This window comes from Takifugu rubripes, chromosome 1 (assembly GCF_901000725.2).
Source record: "Takifugu rubripes chromosome 1, fTakRub1.2, whole genome shotgun sequence".
Taxonomy (NCBI): Eukaryota; Metazoa; Chordata; class Actinopteri; order Tetraodontiformes; family Tetraodontidae; genus Takifugu; species Takifugu rubripes.
This window is the reverse complement of record NC_042285.1, coordinates 23623518-23640176: the sequence shown is the minus strand read 5'-3', so window position 1 is coordinate 23640176 and position 16659 is coordinate 23623518. Positions and strand designations below refer to the sequence as shown.

Here is a 16659-nt window from a genome sequence, read left to right as displayed (position 1 = left end):
AAACAGAATTTGTGTTTTTCATAATATTTCTTCATCACTTCTCAACAATTACTACCATGTACTTGTTTGTCATGCTTGTTCGCAGATGATCTCAATGATAAAATTTAAAATTAAACACCCGTTCCTTGCCAAAAGGGTCGCAGCAGCATGTTTAGCTGGTTTAGTTTGATGGTGGGACGCAGCACGTTGACCAGTAAACACATCACAGTCCAGTGTTAGTATGTTAGAACTCCACTTCATTTGTTAACCCCCCCCCCCCACACACACACACACACACACACACACCTATTCCCCAGAGGCAGCAGATACAATACCTGACTGAATTATGACCCAAAGGACTAAAATATTTCAGCTGCAACTATTTTATGACAAGAAGTTATAGCAGTTTGAGGTTTTAGTATTATTAACTCCACCTGACTGGGAAGCACATGAGAAGTCGCTCTGTTGGACTGTAATCCCAAAACTACATGGAAATCAGTGAAACCAGTACTAAGTCTTTAACATTACCAGTTTCAAGATGGAGAATGGCCATGAATGTAAATCTAGACAGGAATCTGTTAAATGCAAATTATGCAGCATTGTTAAGGACTGTACGGATAAGCAGGGATGCTTACAGTGCATCTTTGCTCATTTGAGGTCATGAACTGTTGAACTGCAGACAAAGATTTCTTAAATATTGTGTCATATGTGATTAATGACACTGCTATAAAGTTTGGCTGTCATAAAAAATTGTGGAATTATATAAGGGTAATTAGGTGGCTAAATTATGCATCCAGTCCTCATCTATGTATGAAAAAGGAAGTCGTCAACATTTTGAGCAATACACTTTCTTGTCCCTTCTAAGAGTTAGACTATTAAATATTTGTAGGCCTCAGAAAACTCCTCTAACTCTTAGAAAGTGTGCAAGTTTATAACAAAATTTGGAAACTAGGACAAGTAACCAAACTCAAACACACTCATTTTTGCATTGCCGTTATTAGCTACACCTCGCTAAAGCTAAAGCAGCCTCAAAGTCTGGTTTTCGTAATACATAAATTAAAACCTAGTTGGTATAAATGCAATGGACAATATGGTAAAAACACAAACACAGCCTCCAAAATTAGCATTAATAATGATTTAACCCCTTCCTGAATCCCAAGGTTAATCCCAAGGCTGCTGCATGAGGCTGCCTCAGTTTTAGCGAGCTGCTCCCAATAAACCGTCAGCAGGGGCTCCTGCAAATGATGCAAAGGCTTCTTTAGCATCTTTGCAACTCTAAAGCTTTGCCGCACACCACAAACCCTGAACCATCATCGATACAAAGCTGAATTAATGTGCCGGGATGTTTGGATTACGGCATGCATGTTGGCACAGCAAACAGGCCGTTGCACGTGTTACTTACTCCGTCCTGGTGACCCAGACAACACAACAGTCAGAGGAGAAGGAGGATTTGTGAGTGAGGGGGGGGAGGTGAATAAGCAGGGAAATGAAAAAGAACAGCAGCGCATCGGCAGTGGGTCTGGTGGCGTCGAGAAACATTTCAGCACGGTGCCCTTAAATGCTCTTGCATGCACGCACGCACACGTGTCCAAATGGTGTGATAGAGGTGAAACACAGCCTGCACGTATGCTGATGTACATATATCACAGAAGGTGGGAACTCTTGTGCAATGAGCAGTTGTTTACTGCTACTGCAGCCTCGACGATGAAAGCCTTATTTTTTTAATGCTGAAATTCCATTGGCACTAAAAATAATTTTCCCCGGTGGGGGGAGCAATAAAGCTGAACTAATCTGATCTAAATGTGGTTTTATCAGCCCATAGTAAGCAATGATAAGCTCCTCACAGGTACCCAAGCGCACACGCAAGCAGCCCTAGGCAAAATCCTCTGTGGTTGGTCAGAGTCTGTCTTCACACTATAAGCACATCATGGGGCGGGGGGGGTCTTACCTCAAATATCTCAAACCCATAGATGTCAAGCACGCCCATGACTTTGTGGCGAGTTTTCGCCTGAGCCTGCGGGGAGACAATTTGGACCAAATTAGAAAAATTGCCAATCCTGTGATGTATCGCCAGTGTGAAAGCAGAAGGATCAACGGAATCAGCTAAATCAAAAACATGCTGGGGGCCATTACTCACTTTAATGCTTTCGTTGATCCTGGTAACCAGCCAGCTAAACAGACGACTGTAGAGGTTTTTGGCAAGTGCGTCTCTGGCGTAGTAGGCCTGTAAACAAGCGCATTTAATTGAATTTGAAGGGCATAAAAACAAATAACTCAGTTAACAGTATAATCACAAACATAGAGAAAGAGGATTTAATACTAAGCAAAACTAAAATTCACGTCTACGATAAGATCGAACCATTTAAGGAATCAGGTCGTCGTCCTGCTATGGGATACAGGCGGCCTGTGTTTGGGCCACCTTAGAAATCCGTGCCAACGCCCTGAACTCCATAACCTCTAAAACACGAACTACATTTGGGTCTCCGAGGGAAATGCGGCTCATCCATAATACAGACGTGTTCCTGCAGCACTGAGATGGATGAGAATCGACACCCAGAAGGGCGAGTCGGGTGGAAGAAAGAGCCCTTTATAGTTTTATGCACATTGAGTGTGGTCAGTGGGGGTTACAAGTCGGTGGAAAAGAGCTACATTTCCTCTCTTACCTGGGCGACATTCAGGGTAGTGGACACTTTCTCCAGCTTTGCCTCCACCGTGCGGTAGCTGAAGGCTCGCTCCAGAACCGACTGCTCGATTCCCAGGAGCTCGCACATCTCTTTCAAATCTGCAAATGCATACAAATCAACATGCTGCAGTCAGTAAAAGAAAACCCAAAATCTCATTAAAGTTTGTGATGACTGCACCCAAAGCTCAGAGGTCGGTGAAGAAGAAAACTAAAAGTAAAACTTAATGCTTTGTTCCAGATAAATAGTTATGCTGTAATATGTAAAACCTGTATTTGCCTGAAGAGGAAAGCTCTGAATTCATGCAAATCACAACAAGCTCAGTGGCTGCAAAACAGAGGGAGGGAACAAAATGCTGAAGAAGTTCTTAGATGACTAACAGGTATTTTGATAAGATTCAAAACTGAGTGGGCGCCGTGTTACGAAACACTGACGAGAGCCTCGTCGCCTGGGAAATTCACCGTTTTTGTCCTTGATGCGGCTCTCATCGGTGCCGTTGCAGCGCGACTCTGGCTTGAACTCGATGTTGCCGAGCTTCAGCACAGCTGCCACCAGCTCCAGCACGGACTGCATTTCATCCTCCATAAAACCCACGATTTGCATTGCATTCTGGGAAGGGAAACAAATAGATGGTACCAAGTCAGGAATGCGAACCCTCAACGGCACAAGTAGAATTAAACAAAGTTTAGTTCAGTTACAATTACTGTACATGGTAGTGAGTTTAACAGAAATGGTTTATTAGGCTTTTTTTTTTTTTGATTTTCTATATCTGTTGTATTCCTACACTTCCGTTCAGTTAACACTCTGTGAGGGACTCATTGTTTACAGCAGCTGTGTGAAGAATACAGCAAAACTCATTGTGAGGGGTCATGAGAGGAAGGATGTGAAAGGCAGGAAAACAAGTAGGATATGACACGGAGGTGCCCACTCTGGAATATACAAGAATCCATCTTGGCGTGCTGAGGCGGGCCTAAACCAGATACATGCAAGAGAATGCTCAAACTGTTGACGCCACGGTGCCCCTGATAGGAAGCAGCAGCTCAGATCTTTCACACATGTACCCAAACCTAAAGGATGCCGGGTTTCCTTAAAGAAGCTTCAGACCTGGTTCAAAGATCTCCTTTTTGCAGACGAGGGCCTTCAGATTCAGGACAACTGACTTCTAAATCTGGTTTGTTTTGTTATGTCAGGCAGATAAAAAAAAATAAAAATCAGATCGCTCCAGCCGTTTGAGCAGGATTTAGCTTAGTGCATCGTGATGCAACACCACTGGACCGTGCAGTTGGTATTTGTTTTGACTCCAGTTGTGATTTACACTAAAGTCTACTCAGTCCATGATCCCGCCCAGATGTGTGTGAAATACCTACCCTGACTGTCCTGAAGTTGGCTGCATCATCCAGTTTGCTGACCACAGCGGAGTCTAAGCTCAGGTAGTTGTACTTGCTGAAGTCTCGTTCCAGCTTCAGGCTTTCTGTGGCACACAAACCATGTGGTTGGCACTTTTACTACATTTGTTTATAGCAGCGTGGCTAAAAGCACTTTAAACCTTATTTACACGGAATACAAATGACATGTAATACACACCTCTGGCAGGTGTTGATTAAAATGAGGACTACCGACAGGAAATATCACCAACGTTTATTACGCGCCAAAGACATCTACCAACAAAATTTCTCACCTCCAGACACCACTTCTACGCAGTGAAAGATCTCACTGCTCCGAGTGTCCCTTTAGAAGATCAAATTCCCCACTTAAAAGCCCCCCTAACAAGCAACGGAAAATAATACATTCCTCATGTGTCACATTTCATTAGCGTGTGCATTAGCTACAGCTGAATCAAGCACTTCCCATCTGTACACTCTGGATTCCGTGACCATTATATTGTTACTCCTGCATTCAGGGCATGAAACAATGCCCAGTGTCCAAAGAAAAGCAAACAGGAGGGCCAGGTTAGCCCTTGTTCCCAGTTCTGTTTGTCGGGCAGGAAGATGAAGACATTAATGCATCGGCCATGTGCTCATGCAGCTGTGGTCCCGCAGGAAAAGGTTTCAAGGTTTGCAATAAACAGTAGCGCAGAGGTGCCTCCAGATGTTAGGAAACAGGGATAGTCTCCCCATACTTCCAACTGGAGCCAGTGGTTTAATGACTTACTGAGCGTGTCATCAGAGGCTCCAGACAGAAGCTGATAGAAGATGTGGAAGTTCCTCTCTCCTCTCGGCTGCTTCACCACGCGCGACTTCTCCAGCAGGTCTAAAACGAGAATGGACGGCAGAAAGGAAAAGGAGGAAATCAGGCAGGCCAAGACAAAAGCCCGACGCAAGAGTCTCCGGAAGGGAAGCCCAAACCCGTTTGGGGAGTAAAAACAGGAATCTCAATCGTGGGTTCCTGCACCAATAAGGTTATAGGCGACTGTATATGTGACACTCCCACAATAGAACATGCAGGACTCATGTAAGGACACGGCACAGCTCTTCCTCCGGGGCAAACACCCAGTGCACCAGTATCTGATCAGAGGGGAATCTGTCCCTCTCTTAGACCGAGTGTGATTTAATTAAAGACTGGGTGCAGAGTTCTGCATCTGAGGCTGCACCAGAGTCACTTCAGCAGCGCGACTAGCTGGATAACAACATTCAATTAGCCTGCTCACAAACCCTCTGAGGCTGACTTTAAAAAGAGCAACGTGAACTTATTTGTTTCCGAGCCCATCTTAGAAGAAAAACTCTGACACACATAACCTTCAATTTTGTGAAATAGAAACAGTCTAAATGGAAAAAGTCACAGTTTTGCAATTATCAGCTTTGTTTTCTTAGTTTTGCAAATGAAACGAAAGTAAAACCTGACTTCATATTTAGGATACAGAGAAGACTCCAGACGGATGACTGGGTCTCACTCCTATCATGTACACAAAGGCTCAATGTAAAACTGTATCTACAGGTCAAAACAAACTATGAATGAACAAACTAAAACAATTCCAGGCTGAATGAGTGTGAACATAACAGAGAGATGGATGTGCCGCTTTAATAATCTGCCCTTTTATTGCTTTTAAAAGGGCTCATCTTTAGTCCTGTTACATGAACTTTAACATGATGTCCAGATGAGATGTTCCGTCATATTATTGCTTTTCTTGAGCAGTTTCCCGTTAGGTGCAATAAAGCATGCCGAAGGCCATTTATTGCACCTCCATGATCACTCTCCCAGAGATTAGCGCACATGAAAGAGACAATAATGCCCTTTTGTCTAAAAGACTTTGACTTTTTGATTGCCACATCATCCCTACCATTCTAATACTAAACAGCTGGTTAATGCTAGTTGTATTGTGCAATAAAGTCCAAGACGAACAGATAAGTGCTGAGAAGCAATGATTCCTCCATTGTGTAAGATCACTGTCAGATAGCCACTGAAACAATCCTGTCTGAAGCAATCCTATGGCACTTCTTAAAAGACAGAGAGTCCCCTGTTCTGAACTAACCCAGGACAACAGACAGAGGTTCATTTGTGCTTTAGGCCCTGAGCTAGTCTCTTTGTTGCTGTGACCTCTTCCACAGAAGGCCGTACAGACAAAACAATATGAACAGAGGCAAGATAATGTGACAGAAGAGAGCTGTTGCCTGTCAGATTCAGCAGTTTATTCATTTGGAATTCGTTTGTTTCAGTCTTGAGGTTTTTCAGGCATTTAATTCACTTGAAAATGTGAAAAACAAAGCGCAGATGCTGGTAGGGTAAAATCTAACTGTGCTGCTGGGAGACTTGAAACAAAATAGGAAGACATTTTATTATAAGACCTCTAAAATACTTATAGAAATCAATATTAGTGCTACTTACAGTTACTGATGACGCCACCCAGGGGATCTCCTTTAAAGTCAAACTCGATGTCCATGTACTTCCCCTGAAACCAAAGACCACCATGGTATAATGCACATTATCTTAATATACACTGTGAGCAGGATTCAGCGCTCATTTCATGAGATTAGCCCGAGTTCTGGAGGAAAACCTCTCCCTGTAATTTTAAGACCTCACCAACAACAGTCTTCTGTGGAGTTGCCCCCCTTTACTCATCCACCCCGGCCAACTTCTTCCACTTCTCCTCCTGTCTAAAACTTGGATCCAAGAACAGAGCCCTGTAGATTTCCATTTTTGACCCTCCTCTGATGTATTAATAGCACTTTTGTCCACAGAAGAGTCCAAAATCTACAGTCAAGTAGGCTCCAGCCAAACCCAATAAGGCTGCTGTGCTCAGCACAAAATGAGTGGCTGATGAAAGCAAATGCCGAGATTTCTGCCATGTAAATTTGCCTGAATATGCCACGACCCCAATTGGAACAACATTCCTGTTGTCACGGTGACTTGTATCTGCTAACCTAGCTTGCTGGCTGAGTTGCGTGAAGGGAAAATCATCTCTCATGTGTAGGGATTGTAGTGTATTTGGCAGCCTGCCGCTGCTGCTGCAGACGGGCATGACGAGTTTCCATTAAAACCTACAAACCAAAAAAAGATCTGTTTGCATGTCCAAAATTCTAAAGGCAAAGTGCTCTCCAGACAAACTGAGTCACTTTCTGAAGAATTTGCAGTTGGGTTCGAAGATGAGCGTGAAACCGTGATTGGCTCATGGAAAAGTGCAGCCATCAACATCTGTAAACAACAAACTTGTTTTTTCCTTTGGTTGAAGCTCAGACGGGAAGGCCCCCACAAAAGATGCTGAATATCTGAAGGTTTGTTCTCCTAAAACCAGTGTCTGGTGGGAAACAAATGCATCATTTATTTTGCAGCACCGTGCGCCCACGGACGACACAACTGTCGGCTGCAGCTCGTATTCATGGCAACTGGACTTTCTGGAGAGGGCAACAGACTGAAGGTGAAAATCCTCACCCATGAGCCAAAAACATGCCAGTTCGAAATTTAGCAACGCTCTGCCTGAGCTACATTTCTAAAATCCATTTGCAATGTTTTTCTTCATAAACCCACATGCAAACACCTACTAACAGCTGATAAAACGTTTTTTTTTTGTTTTTTTTTTACAGAATTAAATAAATATTGCCTTCCATGATCAGCATCGGTTCTGAAAAGGCCTAAAAGATGAGAGCAGAAGTTTGCCCTGACAGAATCACCCTCAGGGAGAGTGTGAAAAAATAAGATGGGATAAGATTGGTGATCCAACTCCAAGTTCAATTTAATTCAACAGCTCGGCTCAAGCGAGCACATGAATGAGAAACTCACTGAGCCAAGAAATTTGAAGAACTACAGAAAAGGGATGCAAAAGTGGGGAATTAAGAAACACTCTGGGGCTTAGTTTGAAGGAAAGAAAAAAAAAGCATAGATAAAAGTGTCGGATTATGCGCATGTTAAAATGGAGCCCGAGTGAAAACATCCAAGTTATGCATAACAGCCAGCAAATGAGGCCTCATTAGAGGAGCAACAAACTAATTAAACAACATTAGTTGTTCATTAGTTCTGAAAAATATACTTACAAATCGAGAGGAGTTGTCATTTCTCACTGTTTTGGCGTTTCCAAAGGCTGAAAAGGGGAAAAAGTGATAATGTGACACGTTTAAAGCCATCATGACCCATGCATCATTAATGACAAACTTCCCAGAGAAAGTTATAGGCAATATTTACAAAATGGCCCAAGCGTGTTTACAACTACCCTAAATATCATTAATGCCTGCCAACATTGTGCCTAAGTTGGTCGAGCTGTCACTCAGATATGAAGACATTTAGACTGATGAAGCTCCATAATTCTGGATGGATTAAGCAAAGCTCCAGGGCTTCCCAAGCTTAGGGAGAGAGACGACTTCAACGTGTTTCAGGCTTCGAAACAATAACAAACAGGATGTCCAATCACTTCACCTAAGCTCATAATGTGCCCTGCATGTGTTTGAGGCCACATCTTTACATTAAAGTGCATTTTATGGGTCGTTTGGTACAGCTATTACAGTAAACACTTGATCACACATTGTGGCATTAAAATGAAAAGGTCAACATGCTAACAAATAGGAATCCAAGAAATACATTGAAAGCAAAAGAGGGTGATGAGGACAAAAGAATCAGAGAAAGTAGGAATAAACACGAAAACAACGTAGCGTGATGAGTGAACCAGCCCTCTCGGGGGTTGTCTTAATAGCATTATAGCAATGAGATCTACAGGAGCTAAACTCTTACAGATGTGCTGGGCTGCTACGGAAACCGTGGCATACAGCTTTATCATTCACGGGCATTTCCTGTCCTCTGGCCTCAATTAAAATACAGCTGTTTGAAGGAAACATTGAGCTGTGGGAAACCAAGCACATCAGAAAGTCTCTAATTTACCTTAATGATCAAATCTTAAATCAGTGAAATCTGTTATATAATCAACATTCGAGCTATCTTAAGTGGAATATTCAATCTGAGCTTCACAATAGGAATATTGTTGGGTTCCTCGGCTCTTGAATGGTGGGCAGTGTTTGGCTACAGGATAGTTTAGTCACATTTCAGAAACGCTCAGTCAACCTGCTACCAGACATTCAAGGCAGCAAACATGAACTTGAGACTCACCCTCTAGCACGGGATTGGACTGCAGCAGCTGTTCCTTGACCTTATTCACCTCCTGGCCCTTCCCACACACTGCCGCCACATATGACATCACCAGCTTGCTGGCCTCTGAAACAGAGCAACAGGGATGAGTGTTGGGTCTTTACCAAACCTGGCAGAGGAACAAGAGCAGCGTGCCCATCCCTCTCTCCGCAGACATTCCTTTTGCCACATTCCTGCAGCCAAGCGTCGGCGCAGGATCCATATGTCGAGGACTGCTATTGCATCACATCACCCTCATCATCATCACTCTAATGATTTCAGCGGATGGCTGTACTGAAGACGTGAATCACAGATGATGTACGGTCTCAGATTTGATGTTACCGTCGGAGTTGCCCTGAGACACTATTCAGCACGAGGCATGTTCTCCAAAATGATTCTTTAGGATTATAAAGAGGCTCAAAAGTGACACGCCTTGTAGGATGCCTGCTGGCACCGGGAGAGATGATCCCGATGCCAGAGGGAGCGACCCAGAACCAGGGAAGGAGGGCTAGAAAGGAGGCTGCTGATCAGCTTGATGTGCAAATACAGTCACGTTCAGGCAAACTGAAGGAAGGAGCGCACGGCACCCATGCAAACTTACGAGCCACTACTTGGATGATTTTTATCATTATCATCTTTCTTAATCTCTCAGGGTAACAGAACACACTTCACGTCATGTCTCACAGAAGCAGGATTATGTTATGTCTTCTGTGTACCTCTGGTATCTGATAAAGCCACACGAGCAGAATGAAAAGGAAAACCCTGGACCAGACATGAATGTCAATGACCCATATCGAAGGGCGCATTTGTGATGGCCTTGCTCCATGAGAAAGCTTTGGGAACCTGATGAGATAAGTAAAAATCCAAATTTATCTCCTCATTTGGAACGAGCAGCATCTTGGGGTGGGGGCTAGGTTGAACGGGCTCCAAAAACAAAAAAGAAAAAGAAAAAACAGGCCGGCACTTCACGCGATAATATAATCTGTCTGCTCTTTTTCCAGCGTCTTTTCCTTTGCCAAAGGGCATTTTCAAAGTTTAAAATGATTCTGACAACTGGCAATCTTTCGCTGCATTGTTGGCAGCTTATTTGAAAAATGACAGCGTCTTTTCCACAAAGCTGGATGCTGACTGCCAAACTGCTGCGGGCAGAGGTTGGTTGTGAAATCTGGACACCAGCCAATCATCAAGGTATCAATACCACAGCGACACTTAATAAAAGAGAAATGCTCGAGTTCAGTGCAGCATTCTACACAAATTCCTCTTTGTTGCTGCAAATGGGAAAGGAAGGAGAAACTACAGATAAAGGGAGTGTTTCCCTCAATATATAGGACTTCAATATTTCCATTGTGTACATTACCATCCTCTTAAATTAAACATATATGGATATTTTAATTACCAAGAAACAGACACTGTAATTATAAGATCACTACCACACATTGCCTGTGTGGAATACATTAAACCTGCATCCCTGCAGCCAACTCAATACGTCTGCTACCTGTGATAGAGTGCTGCCAGAGACCAGGAAATTACATTCCTTTAGGGGTTCTAGAAGATAATACTCCATGCCCGAGTCCACAACTTCAGCTAATGTACAAGTGTACAAAAATAAAGGTGATGTTCACGCTCAAGCTGCCTCGAGCAACATTAGCTTAAAGGAGTTTTGTCACTTGTGAGTTTTGTCTTGAGGTGTATATGTAAAAAGCACCAGTATGATGGAGTCGCTGGCCAATAGTCACGTCCCAACATGTTCACAAAAACATGGCATCAGATTTTTGTTTAAAAAGCAAAACAAAAAAAAACCCATCTGATACATCAGATCTAAATCTGGATGGTGACTTTAAACACAACATCCCATATCTCAGAGACATGCTTTGACTGGAGTGGAGACAATGATTTGAAAAGAAAAACCTCTAATGCCTTTGACCCCTGTATACTTGACACATGTACTGATTACTGAAAACAATACACAATAATACTGCATGTGAAGTCTACATAGTGAAAAGTCAAGGGGCAAAAAAGGAAATGGCTCTTAAATCAACAGATTTAAAGTATTCATGTTCTACCATTAACTAATTACATTTAACTAGGAGCAATGTGTATTTTTTACCTTTTTGGCGGCAGGGAAATATACAAATGGCGACTAGCTTTGACTCAATCAAAAAAAATTTACAATTTCCCCTGAAGTATGCAGTTAGCTTAAAAACAGCAAATGTCCATTTACCAGTTTTCCCAGCACCGCTCTCCCCTGTGATCAGGATGCACTGGTCCTTGTCCTGATCCCGGAGCGAACGGTAGGCTTCATCTGCCAAGGCGTAGCTGCAGAGACAGAGGAAATAGACCAAACACAGACAAGTTGACGTTATCACGGAGTGATTAAGTTTTGGCTTTAAAGACAAAAAAAAAGAAACCACAAGGAAATGGTGGGCTACTGCGCCAAATCATATCGCATCCAGCATCTTCCATAATCAATAACATGTGAATTCCCTGGAAATTAGGTCGCATCTGCAGACGACCACAGGAGCTTTAACCTTAAAAGGACTACTTTTAATTCTCCCAACTACAAAACACACTCAGACACACAACAGTTATATAGTCTAGGTGTTTATGTTCCAGTCTGACTAAAAACAAAAAGGAATACAGTCTGGGTAGAGCAGATCACTAAAGGTAGGGGTCACATTTGATGATAGTAATGATTTGTTTTTTGTCTTTTGGGGAATTATGGCTGATCCTGCATTAGCAGAAGATGTTAATGGTGTGATCATCAGGTCACATGTCGCAGCTTTCTATTCTTTTGGTGGCTACCCTATAATTTCGGTGCCTCTCACACAAAAAAAAAAAAGGAACACCGAGTCTGAAAATGCCTCTTCACGGCTTCCATTTGGTTGAGAAGTACGGAGCAAAAAGTTCTCTCTTTCCCTGCCACATGAGAAATTAGCTCTAACCCCCACCTCTCAGAACACTCCTGCATTCATAGCTCGGGATTTTTTTCTTCTCTTCCAACCCCATGTCTGGTAATAACTGTAATTTTACTTTATGACACACTCCAAATGTCTCCGCTTTTGAAAAATTGTAAGGCTGACTCACACTTTAGCACACATTTGGGACGCTGAAGGATCTTTCTGGGTTGTGTCTGTACAGATTGGGACGAAAGCAGCCTGGCGGTGACATTACACCACTTTGGCTCTAGTTACATCCCATTCGTTTTTCAGAAAAGTTTGACATACTCCTGAAAATAACGCTTTCAAGGATGTACACATACGTGTATAAAAATAACTCGTATCTTCGTGGAAACAGTACAGTGTCCTAGAATTACCCAACCACTCTGCACAACCTGCTGATTTTGTACCAAACACAAGTGCCTCGCGTTGACTTCGAAACCCATCAGCAAGTTTAACCCCACTGGCTGGGATCAGCATTTTCTCAAGTTAATACTTCACATTCAGCACAGGTTAAATCTAGCTTGAGGTAATTTGGGAGGAATGACTCAAAATAGCCTCTCCCAAGTGCCTATTTCAGTGCTTGCCCCGAGGCTGGGGCACCTCAAACCGCCCAGGTCTAGGTAATAGCATTAATCAAGATTTTATATGCAGCAGACTATGAATGCAGGAATGTCTGACGTTCACAGGTGCTGACAGAGATACTGAGTTGAGGCGTGATTTCAGGCTCATTAAAGACTTTTTTTGTTTCAAACAAACAAAGCCATGCCAAAATTATTTTACTTTGCTATTTTTCAGACCAATTTTACACAAATAGAGAAGAGATGGGACGTGATCCTCATTTAGGGGCAAATAGCTTACCCAAGTTATTATGATGAGGATCACAGCTGGGAGGATAGAGTCACATGGTGAACCAGCACTGACCCTGAATTTAAAGAAAGAGCTGATTGCTATGGCTGAGAGGGGACTGGAGCAGGCAGACAGATAAAGGCATTCCAGGCCACAATCATGTTAAACCTAAGGCTAATTGAGTTTAGCTTTCTGCACCACCTCACATCATTTTGGACCAGAGCAGATGTAGTGCTGCGACCTCTAAAACGACCCCCGTTACGGGTCCACCAACAGCAAACCTTCTTGAAAGCAACAGCGCTAGAAGACGACTTCAACTTAAAAATTAATTCGGAGGAGAGCAGGTAGAAAGGTCATTCACTTGTGCAATTAAACCCATCAGGGTAGTTACTCCCATGGTGTTGTTGCATACTAATTTTACACAGGCAGGCTGGGAGGGGGGGGGTTGGAAAAATTTTTACTGACAAGCTACAGTTTTCGTCATTAAAAAGGTAATCAATAATTGCAAGTTTTAAATGATTATTTTTGGTATTAGTATTGGACCCTTTTGTTAAAATAATCACCCTTTCCTCTTTGTGAAAATGTATTATTTTGTCCATCAAAGCGTACGCCTTGGTCTAAAATCCCCACCCACACATTCTCAGATCACAGCCCTCCTCCTCTCTCCGGTGCTCCACACTTGCATGGATGAGATGGGGCATTACATCACTGCTGAAAAGGCCAGCGCAAACCAGCAGATGACTGCTTTTGCAGTCCTGTTGTCTGATCTGATCCTGACAATGACCAAGCCACACAATTACTTTGGCCAAAGAGGAAGCTGGTGGCAGGGAGGTGTGCCCAGACCGGAGGGTGGAATAGGAGTGGAAGCTCCTGACAACCATCCACCCACCCAAACAGACAAAGCCAGGCATATGAATATGGATGATCATTATATAAACGCAATATGAATAGAGGCAGGAGGATTGAGGGAACACACCCAGATCTTAAATAATTATGTCCGAGTCTTAAATCACAGCCTCTCACAACAAAATGAGCTGTAGTTTCTATTCCCACACAGGAAAGAGGAGCAGAAATACATTTAATACCCTGGTGGCTAGAGCAGCATGCCATCAAGAAGATGATGAAAGCAGTAAAAAGAGTGAAGTGGCAGCACAGCTTCACAAGAGTGGACATCAAAATAAGGATGAAAGCACCAAGGTCACTATCAAAGGCACTGGAGCCATCAACAGGGCAGCAAAATCCAGAAAACGCCTGAGACTTTAACTTCTGCTCTGTGCCTCCCTCCCCGTAACATCTGCCTGCGGGCTGTAATTTTGGATGTGCACGTGGCGGTGGTGAGCACAAAGCCACATTGGCATGAGGTAAGCGCTAGAAAAGAGTCGAGTCAGTTCTTTTTATTAGCAAACTTGGCAAGGAAGGGGAAGAAGGCTCTGCGATGTGTGACCTCAGCAGACATTTCTAGTGCAACACCAGACAGGACTTGCTGTTGACCTGTTGTTCACGTTGGTTTTTTTTCATTTTCCCTGACTACAAACTGATACTGTTCAGTATTCCCTCTTAATACTTTGCTGCTATTGTTGTGGGGGGGGGGGGGGGGGGGGGTTGTCTCTGATCTCAGCGTGATGAGGAAATCTGCCTGGATCTGACGGAAGAGCTGGCCAAGGAAGCAACTTTTTCCTGTTACAGTATGAGCAGGTGGACGCGTGGGTGGCTACTGTACGGTCCAACTCAGCTCCATCCGATTAGCACAACTGTATTTATGTTACACATTCTGCTGGGACAGGACATGCAGACATGGCCACAACACCTCCAAAACAGCCAAAAGAAAGAGCAGGTATGCTATGGAAGTTTCAAAGTGCAGTAAAGAACACCCCAAACTATTTGAATTAAAAGCTCAGGGTGAAGTGTTGTTGACACAGATCTCTAATTTATTTAACACTTACTACAGGTTTGCCCGATTTCTGTCTGCCCTTGCAAAGTTTGAGGGGGTTCCTGGGCTTTAATTTGCTTTTCTCCATAGCAATTTAGTGTTCCACAGCTGGGGAAACCACGGTGCAACTCATTGGTCGGGTCTCTGAAAAAGCCAAGTAAGTTGATAAAATCTCTTCTTAGCAATTTTCATTGGAAAGCTCTTCAGGGAATTTGTATGGATCAGCATATTAGACTAGATATTCAAAAGATTCTCCATTAAGAGGTGTTAAAATGTAATTTCATACAATGATGACTGGTGAAGGCCTCTGGCTGTAAGATAAATGGAAAAACATGCTGAAAGGGGGGGAAAATACACGACCACATGTAGACAGCCACAGAAAGGATGATGGAAAGAAGGCTGTATTTTTATATCCCTCAAAGCAGTGGTAACGTCAGAGAACCACCGTCTCTTTACATGTCAGACTTCAATTTTGGTGATATTTCTGGTCATTTTAGAAGCTTTGAGTACTGCCACACACATTTTGACCATAATATTTCTTGAATTATTCATTCATCTAAAAAATGCTGAACCGTTAAAAAAAAGGGCACAAAACCCAGCATAGAAATAAACTGCCATCTGACTTTAGTACTAGATCACTCAGAATGTCTTGAAACAATGCCTCGGGGTTAACACATGACCCAGTGAGCCCATTCAGAAAACAGACAGAATCATTGTCGGTCTAACCGACAGTGTCGTATTGGTTCCACTTCAGCACCATAGTGGTGGCTAACACACCAGGAAATGAAGGAGGCCAGTGAAAGAGGTCGTTGGTTCAGGGAAATTAAGTTGTCAAGAGTTTCCTTCTCCAGAACCTAAACACTTTTATAGCAGATGCAGCATGAAAAAGCAATAAAAAAATGAGCTAAAAACCAAAAAAAAAAAAACTGGCAGAGTTTTGGCAAAGAATATCTAAGTGTTCCGTCAGTGCCGACACGATGACTACAAAATACACCACCACGCAGATGAACCCTGAAACCACACAAATCGGTTCTTATTCCATTTTTGCTGTTTGACTGCTCGTTTTATTCCATCTGACAACTACATGCACCCTCATCAGGCCGTAGACCTGGATCTTCACCAAATGAGAGCGGCGCTGTCCTCATTGACATTCTGCGTTGCATAGCTGCATTGTTAGAGCAAGATTATGCAAAAATATGCCCAACATAATTAAACGTTTGTCTTTTTGAGCAGGAAATAATTACAGAATTAATATAAAAAGGTATAAGATTGCATGGAGGACCAGCGTTCTGTACGGCCGGTCTGCTCTTGTCTGTTTGCCTTTATTTTACATGACTCTTTCCTGCTCTTGTGAGAGCTGCACCCACATTAAAAGGGTTGAAGCCAATTGTTCTCAGTCTGAATAGAATGTTTACTGCAGATCACAGACAAAGGATGGACTATAAAATAAAATCTCAAGCACACAAAAGCAATAAATGACAGCGGAGCGGGCAATGTTTAACCAGCATTACGTTAACTAAGAGCAGATAGATGCATTATCTTTAAAAAACAAACACAAAGAAAATCATAACCTCAGTCTATTAATGATTACCAAAGGGCTTCCAAACCTCTTCCACACACACAGCAGCTGTTACCATAAAAGGAAAAATAACATATAAAAATTTCTGATTTTGAGATAGGCCTCTGTAATGATTTATTATTATTGTTACATACAATAAATCTCCCAGTTTTTTCCCAG

The 16659-nt window shown here is 42.8% G+C and overlaps 1 protein-coding gene and 1 long non-coding RNA gene across 8 annotated transcripts in view; one reads left to right on the top strand and one right to left on the bottom strand.

Moving 5' to 3' along the window:
* The window catches only part of myo1b (myosin IB), a 43084-nt gene that overhangs the window by 11965 nt on the left and 14460 nt on the right, over window positions 1-16659 (bottom strand). For 4 of the 7 annotated variants that reach the window (XM_029832138.1, XM_029832252.1, XM_029832300.1 and 1 more), the window contains exons 4-14: window positions 11428-11522; window positions 9189-9293; window positions 8126-8172; window positions 6483-6546; window positions 4812-4910; window positions 4028-4131; window positions 3122-3269; window positions 2643-2761; window positions 2117-2203; window positions 1928-1993; window positions 1382-1387 (exon numbers count right to left, since the gene is read on the bottom strand). In XM_029832138.1, coding sequence (XP_029687998.1) covers window positions 1382-1387; window positions 1928-1993; window positions 2117-2203; window positions 2643-2761; window positions 3122-3269; window positions 4028-4131; window positions 4812-4910; window positions 6483-6546; window positions 8126-8172; window positions 9189-9293; window positions 11428-11522 — 940 coding nt within the window. The remainder of the gene's footprint in view (window positions 1-1381; window positions 1388-1927; window positions 1994-2116; window positions 2204-2642; window positions 2762-3121; window positions 3270-4027; window positions 4132-4811; window positions 4911-6482; window positions 6547-8125; window positions 8173-9188; window positions 9294-11427; window positions 11523-16659) is intronic. The other 3 variants (XM_029832198.1, XM_011611529.2, XM_011611537.2) reach the window with 1 other exon arrangement.
* Window positions 14261-16156, top strand: LOC115248740 (uncharacterized). Its single transcript, XR_003887505.1, has 4 exons — window positions 14261-14352; window positions 14610-14825; window positions 15012-15078; window positions 16021-16156. It is a non-coding gene; the product is annotated as an uncharacterized lncRNA (long non-coding RNA).